Source organism: Elephantulus edwardii, unplaced genomic scaffold (genome assembly GCF_000299155.1).
Source record: "Elephantulus edwardii isolate Elephantulus edwardi_28Jun2011 unplaced genomic scaffold, EleEdw1.0 scaffold00006, whole genome shotgun sequence".
Lineage (NCBI taxonomy): Eukaryota > Metazoa > Chordata > Mammalia > Macroscelidea > Macroscelididae > Elephantulus > Elephantulus edwardii.
The window spans coordinates 7,016,274-7,036,316 of NW_006399756.1; the positions used below are offsets into that span (position 1 = coordinate 7,016,274).

The 20,043-nt window shown below is 53.3% G+C and overlaps 1 protein-coding gene across 1 annotated transcript in view; it reads left to right on the forward strand.

Annotated features, from left to right (window-relative positions):
* The window catches only part of FAM53B (family with sequence similarity 53, member B), a 78,298-nt gene that overhangs the window by 4,381 nt on the left and 53,874 nt on the right, over positions 1 to 20,043 (forward strand). Inside the window, exons 4-6 of the mRNA XM_006880137.1 lie at positions 5,306 to 5,367; positions 8,308 to 8,451; positions 16,051 to 16,230. Of these exons, the coding sequence (XP_006880199.1) occupies positions 5,306 to 5,367; positions 8,308 to 8,451; positions 16,051 to 16,230 (386 nt within the window). The remainder of the gene's footprint in view (positions 1 to 5,305; positions 5,368 to 8,307; positions 8,452 to 16,050; positions 16,231 to 20,043) is intronic.

The following is a 20,043-nucleotide window of genomic DNA, read 5'->3' on the forward strand; positions in this document are numbered from 1 at the left end:
TGACACAACTTAGTGAGCATGTCCAGGGCAGCATCTGTTAGCTGAAATATGTCAGTTGGTATACCATCTATTCCTGGGGCCTTATTTTTTGCTATTTCTTTCAAAGCAGCTTGAACTTCTTCCTTCATCACCATAGGCTCTTGCTCATATGTTGTTTCATTAAATTCTTCTGTCTGTTAATTCCTTTCGATACAATGACTCAGTATATTCTTTCCATCTTCTTTTGATACCTCCTGGATCATTTAATACCCTGCCTAAAGCATCCTTGATTATAGCAACTCTAGGTTTGAATTTGTTCTTCAGTTCCTTGAGCTTAAGAAATGCTGAGCGAATTGACCCTTTTGGTTTTCTGACTCCAACTCCTTGAAGATTTCATTGTAATATTTTACTTTGTCATCCCGCACTGCCTTTTGAAATCTTCTGTCCAGCTCTTTGGTATCTTGAAACCTTTGTTGTGCTTTGGCTTCTCTGCGCTCCAGTGCAATATTCAGAGTTTCTTCTGACATCCATTTTGGTCTTTTCTTCCTCTTGTCTTTGTAATGAATGTTTGCACTCTTCTTGGATATTCTTGATATCCTCCCACAACTCATCTGGTCTTCGCTCATTCGTGTTCAAGGCCTCAAACCTGTTCCTGAAATGGTTCTGAAATTCAGGTGGGATAGACTCAAAGTTATATTTTGGTTCTCGTGGATTTGGTTTAATTTTCCTCAGCTTTAGCTTGAACTTGCATATGAGTAGTTGGTGGTCTGTTCCACAATCAGCTCCTGGCCTAGTTTTCACAGCTGATATTGAGTTTCTCTAGTGGTTCCTTCCGCAGATGTAATTGATCTGATTCCTATGCATACCATCGGGTGAGATCCATGTATATAACCTGCGTTTGTCTCTTAAAAAATGTGTTTGTGATGAATAAGTCATTGTGCAAACTTAAATCATTCTATCTCCAGCTCCATTTCTGTCTCCGAGTCCATGTTTTCCGACTACTGATTCTTCTTCTCTGTTCTCAGGTTTTGCATTCCAGTTACCCATTATTATCCATGCATCTTAATTGGATGCTCGATCGATCTCTGACTGTAAAAGTTGGTAGAAATCATAAGAGTCCGGAATGAGGGTTGCAGAGTGGAGTGTATTTGGGGTGGGGATGGGGGTGTGCGGAGGGATTGTGTACCAATGAAGGAATTTTTCTTTTGCTTTTCAAGGAGAGGAGCAAACTGAGGGTGGGGGGGAGAAAAGTGCAACAGTGAAGGAATGGAATTCCATACTCTCTGTAGATGTTCATTGAAATTAATAAAAAAAAAATTTAAAAAGTTGGTAGAAATCTTCTATTTCCTCTTCTTTGGTTCTGGTTGTTGGTGCATATATCTGAATGGTAGAAGCTGTAAATTGTGCAGGTGGAGATTGCCCATCTTTCTCTCAAGGAAGGCACAGCTGTTAGATTCAGACTGCCTGCCTTCGGGGTTGGCAGCACAACTCCTTACCCTCGAGGCCATTAGGGCTCCTTATTTTTAACTGTAATAATAGTTTCAGTATGGATTAAACCTCAACCAAAAATCCCACAAAAATCCTCACAACTGAACCAGTAAGCAGAAACATGATAAACGAGTGAAATCATCAAATATTTGTTTACTTGGATCCACAACCAGCACCCATGGAAGCGGTAGCCAAGAGATGAAGCGGAGCATTGACTGCACTGGACAGTTCTGCTGTAGAAGACTTAGGATGAAGCTGGCTTCGAGGAAGTTCAGGTGGAATGCTCCTTACAAGTGAAGATGACAAGACTGTCTCAGGTGTGTTGAACATGTTATGAGGAAGGACCAGTCCTTAGAGAACCACATGTTTGGTGAGTGGAGGAGCAGTGACAGAGAAGATTCTAGAAAGACGGATTGACACAGTGAGTTCAGTAAAGGGTTCCCACGTGGTGCTGGTTGTGAGGAGGGTGCCGGACCAGGCAGCGACGCCTTCCTCTGTTCACAGGACCGCTGTGGGTTGGCGCTGATGGACTGGCCCTGGGTAACAGCAGCAAAGCTCATAGTTTACGTTGGGGTTCGTTCACCCTTTGCCTTGGACTCTCTTGAGTGTGTTGACAAATGCACAGTGCCTCCTGCCCACTGTTAGAGTATCATGCGGAATGACGTCACAGCCCTAAAAATGTCCCAGGCACGACCAGTTCTCCCTTTCCCTTCCCTCCACCTCCTCCTCCTCTGCCCTCCCTCCTCCTCCTCCTCTCTGCCCTCCCTCCTCCTCTCTGCTCTCCCTCCTCCTCTCTGCTCTCCCTCCTCCTCCTTCTCCTCTCTGCCCTCCCTCCTTGGCCACCATACAGTCCCTGTAGTTTTACCTTTTCCAGAACATTGAGTATGTTTCCCGGATGCCTAACGTGCTCCTCACTGCTCGGCCCAGAGGCCTCTGTCCTCTGAAGGTCCACGGCCCGCACTGACTGGGGTGGGTGCTAGGGCCCTGGCTGCAGAGTTTCTTGTCGCTGACCGTCCTGTGAGCAAGGGACTCAGCCCTGTACTCAATTCCAGTGGTCTCACTGGTGGGACAGTGACAACAAGACAGTCGCCAACAACAAGGCAGCAGCTGGCGAGACTGGCAGCTAGTCGAGTGCTTTGGGGTCCACTCTGGGCAAACAGTAGAATGCATCTTTGTTCCTTCTGCTGCAGAGGCCCTTCCTGATGCGTAGATAGATGATCTGCCCCCAGCCCCTTGCAAGTTGGGTTAACTGCTTCTGGGGTTTTGCTCACAGCTGTGCTAGTTCTGCAAGAGTGGAAGTGTTCTGGAGGCTTTGGAGAGAGAGAGAGAGAGAGAGAGAGAGAGAGAGAGAGAGTGAGTGAGTGAGTGAGTGAGTGTGTGAGTGTGTGTGTGTGTGTGTGTGTGTGTACACGCGCACCATTTCCTCTTCAATGCTGAGGTCTCTGCTCTGAATAAGGATGGGCGGTGCATCAGCTTGTATAAGAAGGAAGTGGAGACCTATTTGCAAATGAGGTGCCCCACCCTTCCTAGCCCCAGTTTGTCCAAAAACAGAACAGTAGGCGCTGAAGGTCAGTTAGCGCTGGGCCCTGAAAAGCCCATTCCCTGGGCTCCAGGAATGCCCAGCACAAGACAGCTTTGCTCTGACTGAGGCCTCCGTCCAGGCTTCCTCCTCGCACGCCTCCTTGTCTGAGGAGTGGAGCCTGGTGCTGCATCCTCTGCCAGGCCGACAGGGCCTGCTCATTCAGGACCTCCCACCTGGGCTGTGGCAGGTGGCACAGAGGCAGCGTTCTGGAGCCCCCTGGCCTTGCAGCCCTCCCCCAGCAAGCACCAGGTAGATGGCTTTGGGGATTTAATCTGAGGGAACCTTGGCGTCCAAGGCCCTTGCTGGGGCAGAGCTCTGTCCCATGGCGCTGTGGTGACTGGAGGTGGGAACAAAGCTGACCACATTCGCAGGGGCGGAGGCTTAGGGGTGTCACTGGCTAACCCGTCTGACTAATTTCTGCACCAGCCCTGTGAGGCAGCTTGGCAACTCGATTAACTTAGGAGAGTGAAGTCGGAGTGTGAAGTCTGAGTGGGGCCAGATGTCAGACTTGGATGCTCCTGTGTCTGGAACTGCCCTCACGGTGCAGTGGTTCCCCTCCCGTGTCGCTTCCAGTGTCTGTGTGGCACCTCTGACATGGTCCGGGAACAGAGTGTGGGGCCCTCGGTCTTAGAGGATGAGGGGTCACTCTGCTCTCAGCTGTGTCCTACATTCCATTTGCTGAGCGATTGCTGCATCCCAGGCTGGGTCTGGGAGAGCCGCCCTGTGACCCTGAGGTGTCCCCTGCCTGCCAGAGTTGTTACACACACACACACACACACACACACACACACAAAACACCGGCCGGACAGCCTGTGTTGGGGGCAGGGAGGAGACACTGTAGCTGCTCAGGGACATGATATTTTGGAAAAAAGAGGATCTCCTTAGGGGCAGGAAGTGAGAGATGAAGAAGGAGGTGTGAAAACTAGTGTTAGTGCCTTTCTGTCTCTAGGAAGCGCCTCCAATCCAGAAGGTTCTAGTACTTTTAAGGGAGCGCTGGTGGCCTAGTGGCAAGAAGCTGAGCTCCAATCCCAAAGGTACGAAGTTCGAATCCACATGAGAAGGATGAGCAGTCTCCTCCTTTCAGAGTGTGATTTGCTGCTTCTGAACACCTGCGCAGGTGTCAGCTAGGAATTGGTTCCAGCTCGACCACCACAACAATGACTTCTGGTGGCATAGTGTGTTACAGGTTGCACTGCTAACTGATCGGTCAATAGTTCGAATCCACTAACTGCTCCATGGGAAAAATTTAGGCTGTTTGCTCTCATGAAGATTTTCAGTCTCCAAAGCCCGTTGGAGGGTAGAAGGTGGTTGTAAGCTAGAATCAGCTTGATAGCGGTGGGCCACTTTTGAAAGTGCTCTAGGTTCATATTTTCAGCTGCTAATTGAAAGGTTTCTTTGGCTTCACAATTAACACTCTTGGTTCCAGCAGCCAGGAAGTCAAAAGACAAATTGCATTGGGAAAGTCTGCTGTTAGGAACCTCTCCAGAGTACTGAAGAGCAGTGATGTCAGTCTGGAGACTAAGGTGTACCTGATCTAGTCCATAGTCTTCACAATTACTTGCTGTGCGTTGGAAATCTGGACAGTGACTAGGGATGATAGAGAATTGATGCCGTTGAGTTATGGTGCTGGAGAAGAGTATTGAATATACCATGGACTGCCAGGAAAACAAAAAGGTTTATCCTAGAGAGGTTGAGGCCAGGCTGCTCCTTGGAGGCAAGTATTCTGAGGTTTCATCTGACATACTTTGGGCATGTTGCAAAGAGGGACCAGTCCTTGGAGAGTGATGTCATGCTTGGAAGGGTGAAGGGACAGCACAAGAGAAGAAGACCCTCAATGAGATGGATTGATTCAGTGACTGGGGTAATCATAATGGGTGTGTCAGAGGCAGTGCGATAGGCACAGGATAGAGCAGGTTTCAGGGCTGTTGTACATAGGGTCGCTATGAGTCGCAAGCGACTTGACGGCACATAACAACAATTATAATTGAAAGGCTTGGGGTTTAAGTCTACCAAAGGCAGCTCGAAAGAAAGCCCTGGTTACCGCTTTCCCAAGAATCAGGGAAAATCCTGTCGGGCTCAGCTCAGCTTTGTGCCGTCAAGCTTCAGCACTGGAAAAATCCTTGGTAAAGGACCAAAGACGGATAAGTTCCAGGCTGAAACCTGAGTGTTCTCAGCTCAGCTTTGACACTTAAGAGTTGGCCACAGTTGGTGTCATTGGAAGACGTCACGTGCATCTACCTCACCCCTACCACACAGGTGTTTGGGACTTGGGCTTTCACAAGCCCTCCTTTCGGAACCTACTCATGGCTGACGTTCCGGTGAGTTTCCTGGGCTCTGAATTGCATGGGAGGTGGTGGCCCACTTTTCTTCCCTCAGAGTTGCTGCTGGTGAATTTAAATGGCCAGTGAGGCATGGCCTGTGGAGGGGCAGCACAGCTCCCTTCTAACTCCTCTGCCCTGCCATTCCTGATGGAGAGGAGAGTTGCAGCCTCTCCTTGGTTTAGCCTCTAGATACTTACTACTGCTCCTGAGAAATGGGCACACAAGCTCTTGGCCTCCTCCTCTTGGCCTGGCTGCTGGGAAGCTGCAGACCATCTGCTGATGGCGGGAGTTAGGCTTGGCCTTTGTTCCTGTCCAGCGCCTTGAAGGCTGCGGCCAGGATTGAGTGAATGGGGCAGCCCGACTTGGCCTACCTGAGTGGTGGCCTTCCTCACAGTTCACAAATCCAGTCCAGGCTGGGAGTAGTTTAATGCGAGTTCCCATCTGTCTGTATGTGACAGGTGAGGACAGGAGGCTGGAAGAGCCAGCACAGCTGGCCCGGGCTTGGGCCCAAAGCAGTCATCTGGCCCCGCCTCCCATGTGACAGAGGCCTGAGGAGGACGGGACTTGGCAGGCTGGACCGAGCTGCCAGAGGCAGAGCCCGGCCAGAGCCCTGGGTCTGGGGCCTGCTCCATGGGCACGGTGCTCTTTTGTTGGAGCTTCGCAGGTTTTGTTCGGTTTCTGAACTCTTCTCCCTCTTGTTTTCGGCATTTAGTGGTGACTTGATTAAGTTTGGTGTGCTGTAAATAGATGAAGAGCGGGTCATGGCCATCTAGGCTAAGTGGCTTAGTGTGCCGGTGGATTATCCTCGTGGGCCCCTGCTGTGTCCTGCCACCCTCTGCTTCTCTGTCTGCCTGTTCCTTCCCTCCCCCTGGTCTGGGCAGGGAGACGCCCCATGCTTCCTCTGTAAGTATTGTTTCTGCTCTCTCCTTTACCTCTTCTCCCTCCTCTCATTTACTTCTGTTCACGTTTGTTCAGTACTTCTGTCACTAACTGCTGAGTCCGTTCTGATCCAGGGTGACGCTGTAGGCTAGAGAAGCCCCATGTGTTCCACGGGTGTGGTCTCGGGCCGCCTGTGCCTTTCTCGCGCAGAACACAGGTGGGTTTGAAAGGTTAGGGTTGGAGCGCTTACCTCCTGCGCTCCCACGGTTCTTTCTCACAATTCTTGTGCACAGCCAGCTCAACTTTCTCGGGACTGGGACTGTCGGCTAAAGCGGCAGGGAAGGCAGCAGCAATCACCGGGGTCCCTGTAGGAAACCCCTTTCCGGGTCCTCTCGTTGGTAACGTGCTCTTGACAAGTCATGAGCGCAGTTGTCTCAGTGCCAGGCCGCAGCGTGGGCCACCTCGCTCCTGTGTCCAGGTTTGTTTTGGCCTTGAATCCTCACGTTCAGGTCCCTGAGCCAGGCCATTCTGCCCTTTCCTCTTGAGATGCTGTTTGCTTTTTAAGAAAACGGCAGAAATCTCTCCCAAACTGTGAGAGTGACTGAAAACTCCTAGAGGGCAGAGCAGATTGTCTTCCTCTTAGGTTTTCCTCCTGGTTAGAGCAGTCGTCAGAAGGCTGGGCAGCTGTGTGTGGAATTGTGTCCTTTCTGAGCTGTGCTGTAAATGCTAACACCTTCCCCCCACCCCAATACCTGGGGCCGTAAGCCTGTTTGTCTTTGTTATGCTAATGAGGTCGGAATGGTGTAGGGTGTGTTTTAAATCAGTCTCTTATTAGATATAAAAGAGCAGATTAAGCAAGCAGGAAAAACCACCGAGCTGGGGTAAAAGAATTGCCTGGCTCCAGAGACACCTCCCAGAAACCAGGAAAACAGAAGCTGGAAAGAGACAGGGACCTTCCCCCCCAGAGCCAGCAGGGAAAGCTTTCCCCTTGAGCTCGTCCCCTGAATTTGGACTTCTAGCCTTCTAACTCTGAGAAGATAATTTCTGTGTGTTAAAGCCACCCACTTGTGGTATTGTTGTTAGCGGAGCACTAGATAAGCCCAGTCCCTTTCCAGCCATTCCCTTGAGAAACTCCCTCCTCTGCTAGCCCTTCCCCTCTGCGGGCCTTTCAGGGCCTGTTCTCAGGAGGTCTGGCCTAGGCGGGTGTGTTCACACCAGTTGCAGAAGAAAACGCTATCCATGGGCACATCCTGCTCTGGTGCTGGGTGTGCCGCCCTCGGGAAGGACAGAGGGCTGTATTGTGGTAGGAGAGGGTGGCCCTCATCCCTGTTAGCTCCCATCTGGGAGTTGAGGGCCCCAGTGGACGGACTCGGGCCCATGGTCCCTGCCCTGGAGTTGATGCTGCCTCAGTGAAGCAGGGTGAGTGTGGCTTGCCACCGGCCTCTCATGGGGCTTACTCTGCTGTGGGTGAGGCTCCGCCACGGATGCCAGCTGTTCTGGACAGGTCCATACCAGCCACCCTCGCCGGCGGTACCCCCTTCACCTCAGAGGCTGAACTGGGGTTCCCACTGACACATCAGAAGAGAGGAGACTAAGCCAGATTAGGGCTCCAGGCCAGGCCCCCCTGGACCGCTGGGACGGAGCTGGACCCAGACTCGCAGGCCGGTGCCGTTTCTCACCTTAGCAGGTTTATTGTCATTGCAGACTTCCCCGTCAGGGGGCCTGTCCTCAGGGAAGTGGACCTGGAAAGTGGCAGAGGCAGCTCTTCCAGGCTGCTTAGATGAAGGAGAGGGTTTCCCTAAGACGCTGGAGTTGGGCGTTGGAGAGAAAGGTGCTGAGACGGCGTCCAGAGGCCTGGGGAGATGGGCTTGTATGGATTACCTGGATTACAGCTGGGGCAGCACACGCCAGGGTGACTCCTTCCAGGCCTGGGAGTGCGCGGCCTTCCTGGGGGTCCCTTGCCTTGCACCCAGCACAGCGGCACATCCTGTGGTGAAGGATGGGGCGGGGGGCTGTGCCGCCCTCCCACATCCTCCTCCTCTGCCCACCCATGTACAGGGTGAGCATGTGTTCCCACGTCGAGCCCCAGGGGGCATCTACAGCTCACCTGGTGCCTGCGCCTCAGCTGCAGCCATTGACCTTGACCCAAGTGTCCTGAGACTGCCCAACCTCAGGGACCCAGAGCAGAAGGGGCAGAGAATGGTCAGAGCTGAGCAACTGGGAGCAGGTCCCTGCTCTGTCCCTCGTAATGTGTGATCTCAGTCCTCCACTCCACATGGGCTGATGAGAGGGTCCGCTTGTTGGAGGTTCTGACCATGCCATGTACGTTACTGTGGTGGTTTTTGTCTTATTCATGCTATGTAGAGAGGTGACTATTTTTGCAAATTCAGATCAAGCAGAACTAGAAACATAAAAAGCACAAACTTCTGGGTGCAGCCTCTAGTAAGGCACCTCTGAGGCTCTGAAGTTCAGCGTTGAGCACGTTCTTAGCATTGGCATTGAAGCATTCATTTTTCTTGTTGGCTACCATTGAATCAGGGAGCTCTGGTGGCCTCATGGCAAGAAGCTGCGCTGCAATGCTGAAGGTATGTAGTTTGAGGCCACCAGCGAGAAAAAGATGGGCAGTCTTCTGTGCAATTAACTGCCTCTGAAAACCCAGTGGAGGGTCAGCTGTGGAGCTCTTCTGACTCAGGGTTGCACACCACCACTACGAGCAGCACTGAGTGGTTTTGTGGACACCCATGTGGCCGAGTGGAAAGGCGTGTGGGATTTTCTGCGCTGCAGTCTCGGTGGGAGCAGATTGTCATATCATTCTCCCTTGAGTTGCTGGGTCGGTTTGAAGCAGCTTCTTGGTTATGCCAGCAGGACACCCATCATTCCCCCGTTTGTTGAAGGCGGTTTCTTTTCAGTTGCCCTAAAGCAGCACTTGTGGATGGGCCATTTGGCTGAGGGCGGGCGTCAGTGTGCCCTGCAGGGTTTGTTGTTAGGTGTCATGGGATTGCTTCTGACTCATAATGACTCCACACAAGACACACTGAAACTCTGCCTGCTGGTCCTGCAAACCACTAGTTCTCGACACATGTCCTGATGTTCAGAATCCAGAATTTTCCTTCCAGTAGCACCTAGGTCTGGGATAAGGTTCCTGGGACGCTTTTAGCATTGATCCTTTAGACTCAGATAGATGACTTGGTTACAGCAATGGCCAGCGAAGGGCCTCTCCTGGCAGATGAAACTCTCCAGAGTCAGCAGATGTGAACCTTGGATCTGGGGCCTCCCCGCGGCCCCTTTCACCCATCCCTCGTGCTTTGGGGCTGTCTCAGCATCTGTCAGAGTGGCCCTCAGAGTGCACTTCTGCAAAGGTTCACCAAGTGAATCTAGATCTGTGCACTGATTATGTCACACCCACAGCCCAGGAGAGCCGGAAGTGCAAAAGGCCCTCCCCAGACCCTGGAGGGCGGCTCTTTCCCTCCCACTTCCTCAGCCTGGGGAGACGCAGGGAAGGCTGTGAGGAATGGCTGGCTGGAGGCCTCAGGCATTCGCAGGCAAGGGCCTGGGCCAGTTTTGCTCTGTGCTTAAGGTGGTGAGATTGTCCTCAGCTTGTGAGCAGCAAATGCAGGCCAAATAAAGAACGTTCCAGAAGGTACACTGGTCGTCATGACAGCTCCCAGGGTGGGTGGCTTCTTTCTGAGGGCAAGCCTTTCAAGGTGGACCACAGAGGCCTCTGGTAGACGTGGGCGCGTTCCTCTGATTTGGAGAGAACTTGGGAGTTTCAGGAGCTCTCCTGTGTACCTGACTCATTTTGCATGCGGCCTTCCTTGGCAGCTGGGGACTTGGGCTTTTCATCTGCTGGAACCGAGAGTGGAAGACCACAGTGTAGCAGACAGCTTTGTTCTAGGGTGAACACTGGCCCACCCCAGGGTGCTGCAGGGCAAAAGCAGGGGAGCTTTCATTTCAGCAGTGGCTCTCCCCTTGGTGGCAGAGGGGACGCGTGGCTTTGGGATGTTCCCTTGTAAGTTCAGCCTCTGTGCTGCCTACTCTGTAGGATCCCAGGCAAAGTCTGACTTGATTTCTTTTCTTAGAGCTACAGTCTTTTCATCTGGAAAATGGGAATATGCCTGGAGCATGAGCTGCCTCATAGAAATGACAGGACAGATTGACAAGCCCAGCTGTGGCTGGTGCTCAGGCAGAGAGGGTGGGGTCGTGGGGCAGAGGCAGTAGCCCCTGAGCCTCTCTCTCTTGACCTCCTCTCTTTGAAGGCCTGTGGACTCGTCTTAGAGACAAAATGAGTCAGGTACACAGGAGAGCTCCTGAAACTCCCAAGGTGAGGACTAGGGCTGGGGGGCTCTGGTCATTTGCATCAGCCAAGTTGAGGGGGTGGTCAGGCATTGGGGTCCCAGGACAAGTGAAGTGACTTCTACTCAGTCAAGCGGGCATTGTGGGGTGAATGCACTTGGGGCCAAAGCCCTCTGTTGGTGGGCTCTCATGAAGCCCTCCTCTAAGCAGCCCCAAGTGTGGGGCTGGCACAGGACCCTCTGTCTCCTGTGAGCGCTGCTAAGGGCCTGGGACAGGTAGGATGGAAGTGGCAGTCCAGGCTTGAGTACTGGTCAAGGACCCAGACGGGACACCAGGGTGGTGCCGACAGAGAAGTGCTGAGAACAGTCCCCAAGGCTGGGCCTCTCCTTTGCACGTCTAGATTTAACCTCCAGCAGCCCAGATGAAAGATGAGGAAATGGGGGTCCAGGGTCCTGCAGAGGGCGAAGGCCGGTGCCCTGTCCCACAACACGGTCCATTCTGTCCTAGCTGTCGGGCATTGTCTCCCCGGCACAGGTGCTGGCATTCATCTAAGTAAAGAAATTTATTTTGAAAAAGAAATTCTGTTTGCGGTACAGTTCACTCCTGATACTGAACCCTATGAATTCTGACAGATGCATAGACCTAGTGAACCCTTTGCTTTTTCTTATTTTTAAACTTTTTACTTTTAGCTAATTCTGGATCCATGTGGTGGTGGAAGAAATCTTAAAGAGATCTTGGTATCCTTTACCCAGTTGCCCCCAGTGGTCACATTTTGCAAAATTGTGATTGCAGGAAACTGACCTTGACATGCTCAAGTGACACAACAGCGCTTCTGCACTTCACACCTGCCGCCCCTTGCTGCCTTGTTAGTGGCCGCACCCACTTCCTATCCCTTCCCACTCTCCCTGAACCCCTGGCGGCCTCTAAGCTCTGAGAAGGGTGTTTGTCTAAAGGACAGTGTGTAACTTTGGGGAGTGACTTGGGGTGGATGATTCTCTGGAAGTTGATCCTGATTGCACCCTTCAATAGCTGCCTGCCTTTCACTGCCAAGTGCAGTGGCTCCTGTCTCCGTGGTGGTGGTGGCTCACGGGTTAACCATTCACCTGTTGAAGGACGTTTGGGTGGTTTCCAGGATCTTTAGGAATACGGTTACACTGAACATTCCTCTAAGTTTTCCTGTGGACCTCACTCTGGGATGAATGCCCAGGATATCATTCCTGAGTCACACGGGCTTTTGAAGGTTGCATCTGTGGTGTAGAGGCAAGGAGGGGCCATCCTACTGCTGGTGGACCCTTTTGGGGAGCTTGGGCCTGAAAGCTGGGCTCCTGAGCTCACATCCACGTGTTGCTGTCTGTCAAGTGGAGTAGGAGTCTCCCTGAGAACCGAGGTGTGTGCCGGACACATGGTGCTCAGGAATGAGACTGTTCTTGCAAGAATTTGATTTTGTCATCTCGACAGTATGCATAGCAGAAAATGTGGTTTCTGCAGATACAGTTCAGTGGCAGCGAGAACGTTTTCCAAGTTGTGCGGCCTCCCCACCTTCTCTGAGCTTTCTGTCCCTGTTAACGTAATCTTGCTGTTCCTGCAGTTCCTGTCTAGTCTTGCAAGGTGCTCTTGTCACCTATCTCCTGTGTAGGTAGATCTTAAAAGCCCAGGGGCTCGTCCCCACCACTCAGCTGCCAGCCACGGTGCAGAACATTCAGAAGTCAGGGAGGTCTATCGGAGGGTGAATGACAGACACTTAGAAACGGGACACACAAGGTGGAAGTGGGAGGGGGCTGTTCTGTTGTGGGGGTGCAGTAAGTGCCATAAATTAAAGTGTGTATGGATTGTTGAATGGAAGCCCAGTTTAGGCTGTCAACTTTGACCCGTGTCACAGCATAACAAACCAGCACAGTGGTCAGGACAGATGCAGGGAGAGCTGAGTGGAGACTCCCGCAGACCGCAGCAGGTTCTGGCCCAGAAGGCAGCCTGCAGGAGGGCTGTGTGAACTCTCGCCCTTCAAAGATGGGCCAGCTCCTCCCCAGGGAGACCCTGCCCCCTTTCCGACCAGGCGCTGGCACCGCTGGTGACCTTGGTGAGGCGCAGGCCTCCAGCTGTAGGATTCTGAAGGAATTCCAGGCTCTACTGGGTCCTAGGACGGGATCTGGATCAGTCTCCCCAGATCTGAGGCTCATTTCAGATGCTGCTGTGCTTCAGGCAGATTCCAGGCACATCTGTTGCACTTTCATGAAGACGCCATTCTTGGTAGCGCACATGCTTCAAAATATAAACTCTGTCTTCTGCACAGCCCTGGGCAGCCCCTCCAGAGCCCCTGCAGCTGCGCCTGGATGCCCCCTGTGGCCTGGCTCCCCATGCCTCAGCCTGGTCTGCACCTGCCTTTGAAGGTCCTTGTCCCTCTCCAGCCTGTGCATATATCTGGGCTCCACCCACCAGCGTCCTGGCTTCCACCAGACCAGTGTTATGTGCCCTTCGCCTGGAGGCTGCTTCCCTTCCTGGTGTAACAGTGTCTCCTTTTGTTTGGTTGGTGGGGTTTTGTTAGAAAGTATTGCAGGGATAGGGTGAAAGGACCAAACAGCATCAAGTCGGCACATTGGAAAGTGTCTGTGCCCCATCTCTTGCCTCCAGGGCCCTGGAGCACACCCTGCACGTGGGACCTTGCTGTCTTCACCTCCTGCGTCTCAGAGAGATTTTGTCAGCCGTGCAGTTGAAATCTCCACATTCAAATGATGTTTGCCACAGCATGGCATTCTCTTGCAGAGTGATCGGTAACTGGCAAGGCCTCTTCACTCAGCTCCGTGCAGGTGGGCATCCAGGTTGTCCCTACCTGAATGTTTGCCAGCAGTGCACCCTGTGTCTGGGCTGGGTGCCCCTGGGAGCCCCACCCTAGCCCACCTCTGCCTGCCTGAGTAGGGACTCTGTGTCATCCTGGTAAATGTGTGCAGACCCATCTCCTGCCGCTCCTGAGATGGTGCTGGAGTGGACTGTACCTTCTCTCTCTGTGGTGCCCGGGGCATTTGCTGGCCCCTAGCAGCTTCGGGTATTCACCCACAGGGCTGCCTCTGTGTGCCTGCCTTTTTAGGGTGCTTGCTGGGGCTGGAACCAGCTTCATACAGTATCCCAAGCAGTGTTTCTGCAGGGGATAGTCATCTGTTTCCATGGTGACAGACATGCAGGATCCTTCCTGGCTGGGCACTTAGCCATGGGAATGGTGGACCTTACCTATCCGGTGCCTTGTGATGGACTTAAGTTTGTTCATTTTGAGAAAGAGTTGAGTGGGCAGATGTTTGTGCACCAAATTGCCACTGACAGTTCCTGGCCCCACAGCCTCTGCCTTGGCTGGGATAACGGCAGCTCTTGCTGAGTATTTGAGGAGGAGCTTGCTCTAAGCACAGGCCTCCACCTGCTCCGTGAGCTGGGAGAGAAAGGGACTCTGTCCCTGAAGCTCAGAACATGGGAGACTTGAAAGAGGTCACCCACTGGTTCCAGACTGAGATTCCAGCTCAACTCAGGTTGACTCGGGACCTGAGTTGTCACCAGCAAACCTACGTCCTGCAGGAAGAAGGGGGCAGGTAGACCCCCCTCAGCCCTCAGAATGGAACTGAGTCCAACATGTAGAAAGAGGACATTAACTGTCATGCTGCCCATGACCACTGAGGTGGCACTGAGGCCCCTTTGGAGGGCTGGGTCCAGAGTCCTCTTCTGACACTGCCACGGTGGGCATTTCTGGCCAGAACGGCGACTCCTTCCTTGACCAGGTCACGCTTGGTCACGATGTGTCACTTCTAGATAAAGCTGGGCTGGAGCTGGGCCTCGGGTCCTTGGTGCGGCCTGGGGGCCTCCGTCTCGTCAGCGCCCCTGCCTGAACAGTCGATCCTTTGAGAATGCATTGATTTTTTCCTCCCTTCCCTGCGTGTGCACTTTGCATGAACTTGTTTTCGAAGAACAGTGGAAAGTCGTTCTCTCGGGCCTGCCAGCTGGCCAGTAGTGGAGCATTTTTGGTAGCTCCCACTGCAAAGTCTAATGGAAGTAAACAGGAAGATAGGATTTACACTCCGGACGACAGGCAAACACCAGGGTGCGATTGGTTTTTAATTTTTCCCCAAACAGAACAGTGTTTAGAGTGGCAGCCGAGGTCCAGCTTTGCCCTGGCTTTGTTGTCCAGTCCTCGTGTCCTGTGACTTTCTCTGGATCTCCGACCATAGAGGGCTGGACAGGGAGCTGGGCCCAGAGGAACAACCTTCACTCCTGACCCAGGAGCTTTGCTCTTGCTGTTTGCTGCAAGGATGTGGTGGGAACTGGAGAGGGGGTGCTGAGGGGCTGTGTGTCATGGGGAGGCTGAAGGGGCGTGGAGTGGGCAGACCCCACTAAGGTGCTGACTTGGTTTGGCTCCTTTCTGCGCAAGGGCCAAAGCAACAAGGACCCAAGGGCTGCAAGTCCCTTGGTGAACAGCCTGGTGTTTTTGATGATGGACAGTGAGGGCCTTGATGCAGTTCTGGGTGGCACAGATTATGACTGTTGGAGGCTCAAGGCACCTTGGAAGAGAGGCCTGGAGGTCTGCAGCCTTCGCTGCCACAGAAGGTCCTCCAGAGCGCAGTTCTGCTGATTCTCGTGTATCAGTCAACTTGACGGCGGTTGATTGTCTACCGACTAGTTCTCCCAACCGAGGAGCTCTAATGGTTCAGCACGTGATATCCTGAGCTCCTGACCGAATGGTTAGCGGTTTGAGTTTACCAGCTGCTCCGGGGGAGAGAGATGGGCTTCTTCCATTAAGATTTACAGCTTCACAGAGGGACGTGGATGTACAGGGGGAAGAGGGGATTAATTATTGGGTTGTAAAATTTAATGGGTGAGGGGGTGAAGGAAGTTGAAAGAATTTGTTCGAATTTGTATTAGAATTTTGTAAATAAACTAATGAAAAGGAAAAAAAAAAGATTTACAGCTTAAGAAACCAGACGGAGGGGCCTCATGAGTGGAACCAGCTGGTGGGTGGTGGGTTGGGTTGGTACCTCTCCTCGTTATGGCTGGGGGTGCCGCTGTTCTGTTGGGGGGCTTTGGCGCCACTTGGCTGTCTTGGAGTGGTCACCCTCTGCCTGCAGTGGTGTGCCTGGTGTGTGCCGCGGCTGCCAGGAAAGCTGGCATGGTGACAGATGCCACCAGGCTCAACACCATAAGAGACCCCAGGTGACTAGCAGCTTGGACCCTGAGATAGAACTGAAAGGTGAAAGGTACCAGGCGGCTGGGCCTGGGGGAGTCGAGTGAACTCTGGACACTCCAGACAGTGGTCCTGGCCCCTGCTACACCTTCCTGAAGGTGTCCCCTTTAATGGGAGCAGGCCAGGCCGCGGGCAGTGCGCAGTGGGCAGTGCTCAGAGGCCTAGTCTTTCCTCCTCCTCAAGCCGCTGCCTTTCTCTTGTGTTGCAGGGCCTTAACAAGGCTGGGCTGTGTTCCAGAAGGGCCCCACCCCAAGCGTCTGAGGCCAGTAGGGAGCCGTTTCTGCTGATGCCAGGTGCCCAGGAAAGTCCCAGGACGTGACCGCTGCCCACGTCTGCATACCCCACGATGGCTTGTGCCCGCCCTGGGCTGGAGCCCAGTCCTTGAGGTCCCTACCATGGTGATGGTCCTGAGTAAAAGTCTCAGTGACCAGGGAACTGAATCCAGAGTGTGCCGGCCCTTCAGCCCGGAGCTGGTAAGGACCTTTGTGAGGGCTGGTGGCAGGTGGGACTGTGGCGGGAGCATCCAGGCCAGGAGGGCAAGCTAACTTCCCAGAGCGAGTTCCAGTTTACCCCTGACTGGTGAGCTGGGAGCTGGGAGCTGGGCAAACACACGGATAGTGAGGGGAGGACCTTTCCCAGCTCTGTGGCCTCTGCATTCCTGCACATCTCCGCCCCAAAGGCAACTGTTCCTGGAAGGAGTGACAGCCTGGGGTGATGGGATGGGGGACAGGAATAAGGCTACACCCCCACAGGGTCATGGAGAGCAGGTGTACCCAGAAATGTTAGGAGCAGGAGATGGCTGGGAGAAGGCATGGCTGGGCTCGGGTGGCCAGCTCGGGGACAGACGTCTGCCCACGGTGTGTGGAGAGGAGCAAGGTCAGGGAAGTGGCCAGCCCAGCCTTGCCAGGCTGTGAGCCCAACAAGAGCAGACGGCCGAGTCCCGTCACAGCCTGGGCTCCACCCAGGTGAGATTCCTCAGAAGGAAGGGGGGTCCTCTCCTGGGGACCCAGCCCCATTCATGCTGTTGAAAACCACCAAGAGCTGAGAGGGTTGGGCCAGCCCCCAAGACCCACGTCCACCTCACAGACCTTTCCAGAATACCTCGGTGTGTTGGGGTCTGGGCTGCAAGGATCTGGGGAGCAAATGGACATCAGAGGAGCCTGGACCTTCTTGTCCTTGATTCGTCCCCATTCCCAGGTTGAGCGTTGTGGGCAGCTGTGTGTGGGTTTGCTCCCTGCTGCCTCTACCACGGCTCAGATCAGAGGCCCAGGGGGAGTGCAGGGTCTATTCGGAGGGAAGGCTGCTTGGCTCTACTCAGCCAGGGACCGCCTTTCCGAGCTGAGGTGCTGGACTTGACGTTGGAGGGGAGTGGAAGCAGCCTGGTCCACGTTCCACCGCTTCTGACGCAGTGGAGCCTGGAGCAGCTGCCTCCCCTGGTCGGCCCCACACCCATGCCCATCCCTTTTCTGGCACCTCCGGACAGCCCTCTTCCTCTTCTAGGCTTAACCAGGTAGACCTGGCAGTGGAGCTCTTCTGTCCACGGGGCTTGCGGAGTGACCCGAGTCCCCGTCCGTGTCAGCCCCAGGAGCAGGGACCTGCTGTCTTGTCCCAGTTTCCTAAGCTCTGCTAGCCGAGAGCTGGCACTCAGGATGTATTTGGTTGACCACACCCTGGGTCCCAGGGAAAGAAGCAGGCTTCTGCCTATCTCTGCTTCCTTCTCATCTGCACCTGTGATCACAGACCAAGATTGGCTAGAACTTGGTTGCTTCTCACCATCCCCACCACCAATACCCTCTCTTCCTGTTTGATTCCAGTAGTAACTGGTCTCCCTTTGTCTGCCTTCTACTCTCTTTTTCCAACCAGCAGCCTGAGCAAATGTGAGTCCACACCCTATCTTTTCTCTGTTCAGGCCCATCCTCTGACTCTTTGCCCCACAGAAAGCCTCTGGAATCCTTTCTAGTATAGACACGGCCTGTGGAATCTGGCCCCCACCTTCCCTGATTCTATCTCTGCTTCTCTCGTGGTCCATTCAGCTCAGCCACGGTGATGACCTTGCTCAGGCTTGCCTGTGCACCTGCCCCAGGGCCTTTACACTTCTTTCCTGGCCTGAAAGTGTCCCTTCAAGTCTGTGACCAGCTGGCCTAAAATTCTCTTCCATTCACCCTCCATCCCGCATGGACATTTTATCTCTCCTGACTGTTCTCTGCCTTGGCACTTTGTGCTTTCTAAATTTTTCCACGTTTTCTTCTTGAATGACTAGAGTATGAGTTTCATGAAGACAAGAAAGTTTGTCTCTCTTGCCCATTGCTGAATACTTAGTTCCTTAAAACAGGGCCTAGAATGAGGTGGGTGCTCTGAGAACTTGGAAAGCGAGCGGGTACATGATCTCAGGAGACCAGCTTCTCAGCTCCACTGCTGTCCTCCCAGCCCTCGTCTCAGGTCCTCTCTGGCTGGTGGTCACAGCAGGGTGGCCTGGGTCCAGAGAGGAGCGGCTCTCATTTCTGTGGGTGGTGGCTTCAGGAGGCTTTGTGCCACTCCCACCTTGACCGAGGCTGCTTCCCATACCAGACCATAATTCTGAAGGAGTTTATGATACCTTTTAACCATAGTGTAGGTGTGGTTCTAGATTGCTTACATTTCTTTGATTGTTTGGATATTAACAATGTAGTTGTTTTGTAAAAATCTTTGGATGACTGACAACATTGTTAATAACTAAATCTGTCTTTGATTCCTTTTCCTTTAATAATTACTTCATTCTCAGAAAAGTTCTTGATAGATGTTCCCAGTTGTAATTGCCGCAGTGCTGTAGCTAAAACACTAGAAAATTTGGCAAAATCAGTGACTATGAAAAATGCCGGCAACAACGAAAACAGCAGCTGGTGCTTGTATCAAATGCAGATGAGCCCATGTGATCCACACTGTTGTTGTCATTGGGTAATAATGACCACTCTGGTCAGTGTACACGAAACCTAACCTGCTGTCAAGTTCATTGTGACGTGCAGTGACCCTTCAGGACCAGGGTGGACTGCCCTCTGGCTTTCTGAGGCTGTGATCTTAGCTGGAGCAGACTGCCTCGGCCTTGTCCCTGGAGTGGCTGCTGGGCTCAAAGCGCATGCCTTGCCTGCAGTTAGCAGCCCAGCACTTAACCCACTGTACCACCAGGGTTCCATTGGAAAGTTCCAGAAGGTGCTTAGCCTAGAGTTTTAGCCTTATTGGGTGTATTGATACTTGTAAGCTGAGTTTACAGAGTGTTTTCTGTTGTCATAACTTCCTTTTTTATAAAACAAGGATGATTTTATAAAAAGGTTAATACCTTTCTGCTGAACCCCTGCACCGAGATGTTACAGTCAGTCATTTTGGTGTCATCCTGCACCCCGACAATGTCACCTGCTGTGGTCTGCACCCCCAGAGACACCACTGACCTGGAGTAGCACTGCTGAGAAAAGGGTCACCACAGGGTGAGGGGCTGGCACAAGTGCTGAGGGAGGACCCCTAACCAGTTCCACCTGTGGCCACTGCCATGCTGTCCCTTTCTCTGGGGAACCCCTCCCTGGTTCCACCTGGGGCCACTGCTGTGCCAGCCTTCTTTTGGGGGGACCCCTCCCCAGTTCTGACTGACCACAACTGTGTTGTCCCTCTCTTGGGGGGACCCCTTGCCAGTTCCAACTGGCCACCACTGTGCTGTCCCTCTCTCGGGCAGTGCTGGCTGGGCCTCTAGCGTAGGAGCCTGTGGTGGGCCAGGCCGCTCTTTGGAGAGGTGTGCCAGAGGCCCTGCCCGAGGAGCGTGACTGTCCAGTTCTCGCCAGGAACAGAGCACTGGCCTCTAGAACGGAGGCGGGGCCTGGGGGTGGGGTGGGGGTGACAGAGAGAAGGCAGGAAGGGGTCCTGCCCGCCCCTGCCCCTTGTGCCCACACTTGCCGTTCCACAGGTGATCTCTCACAGGCCTCCTCGCAGGCTCTGCTCCCCACTCAGCGCTCACCTCCTCCTGCCCATTCTCCTGAGGGGCCGCTGTTGGCCCACGATCACGTGGCCTGCCTCCTGGGCCCATCTCCCCTCTGTACTTTGTCTCTCCTTTGAGGAGGGCTGTTGGCTGGAGGGAAAGCAGGGAGGGGCCTTTTGCACCCCTGTTTGTGGTTTGGCTGCTCTGGCCTGTCCGAGGTCTGCTTGCATGAGGCAGCCCAAGGTGTTAGGTGGGACAGTGCCGGCTTTTTTTTTTGTTGTTCCTTCGAACATTTTATTCATTGTCCAACTTTTTTTTTTTTTTTAGGATTCCATTCATTCATTGT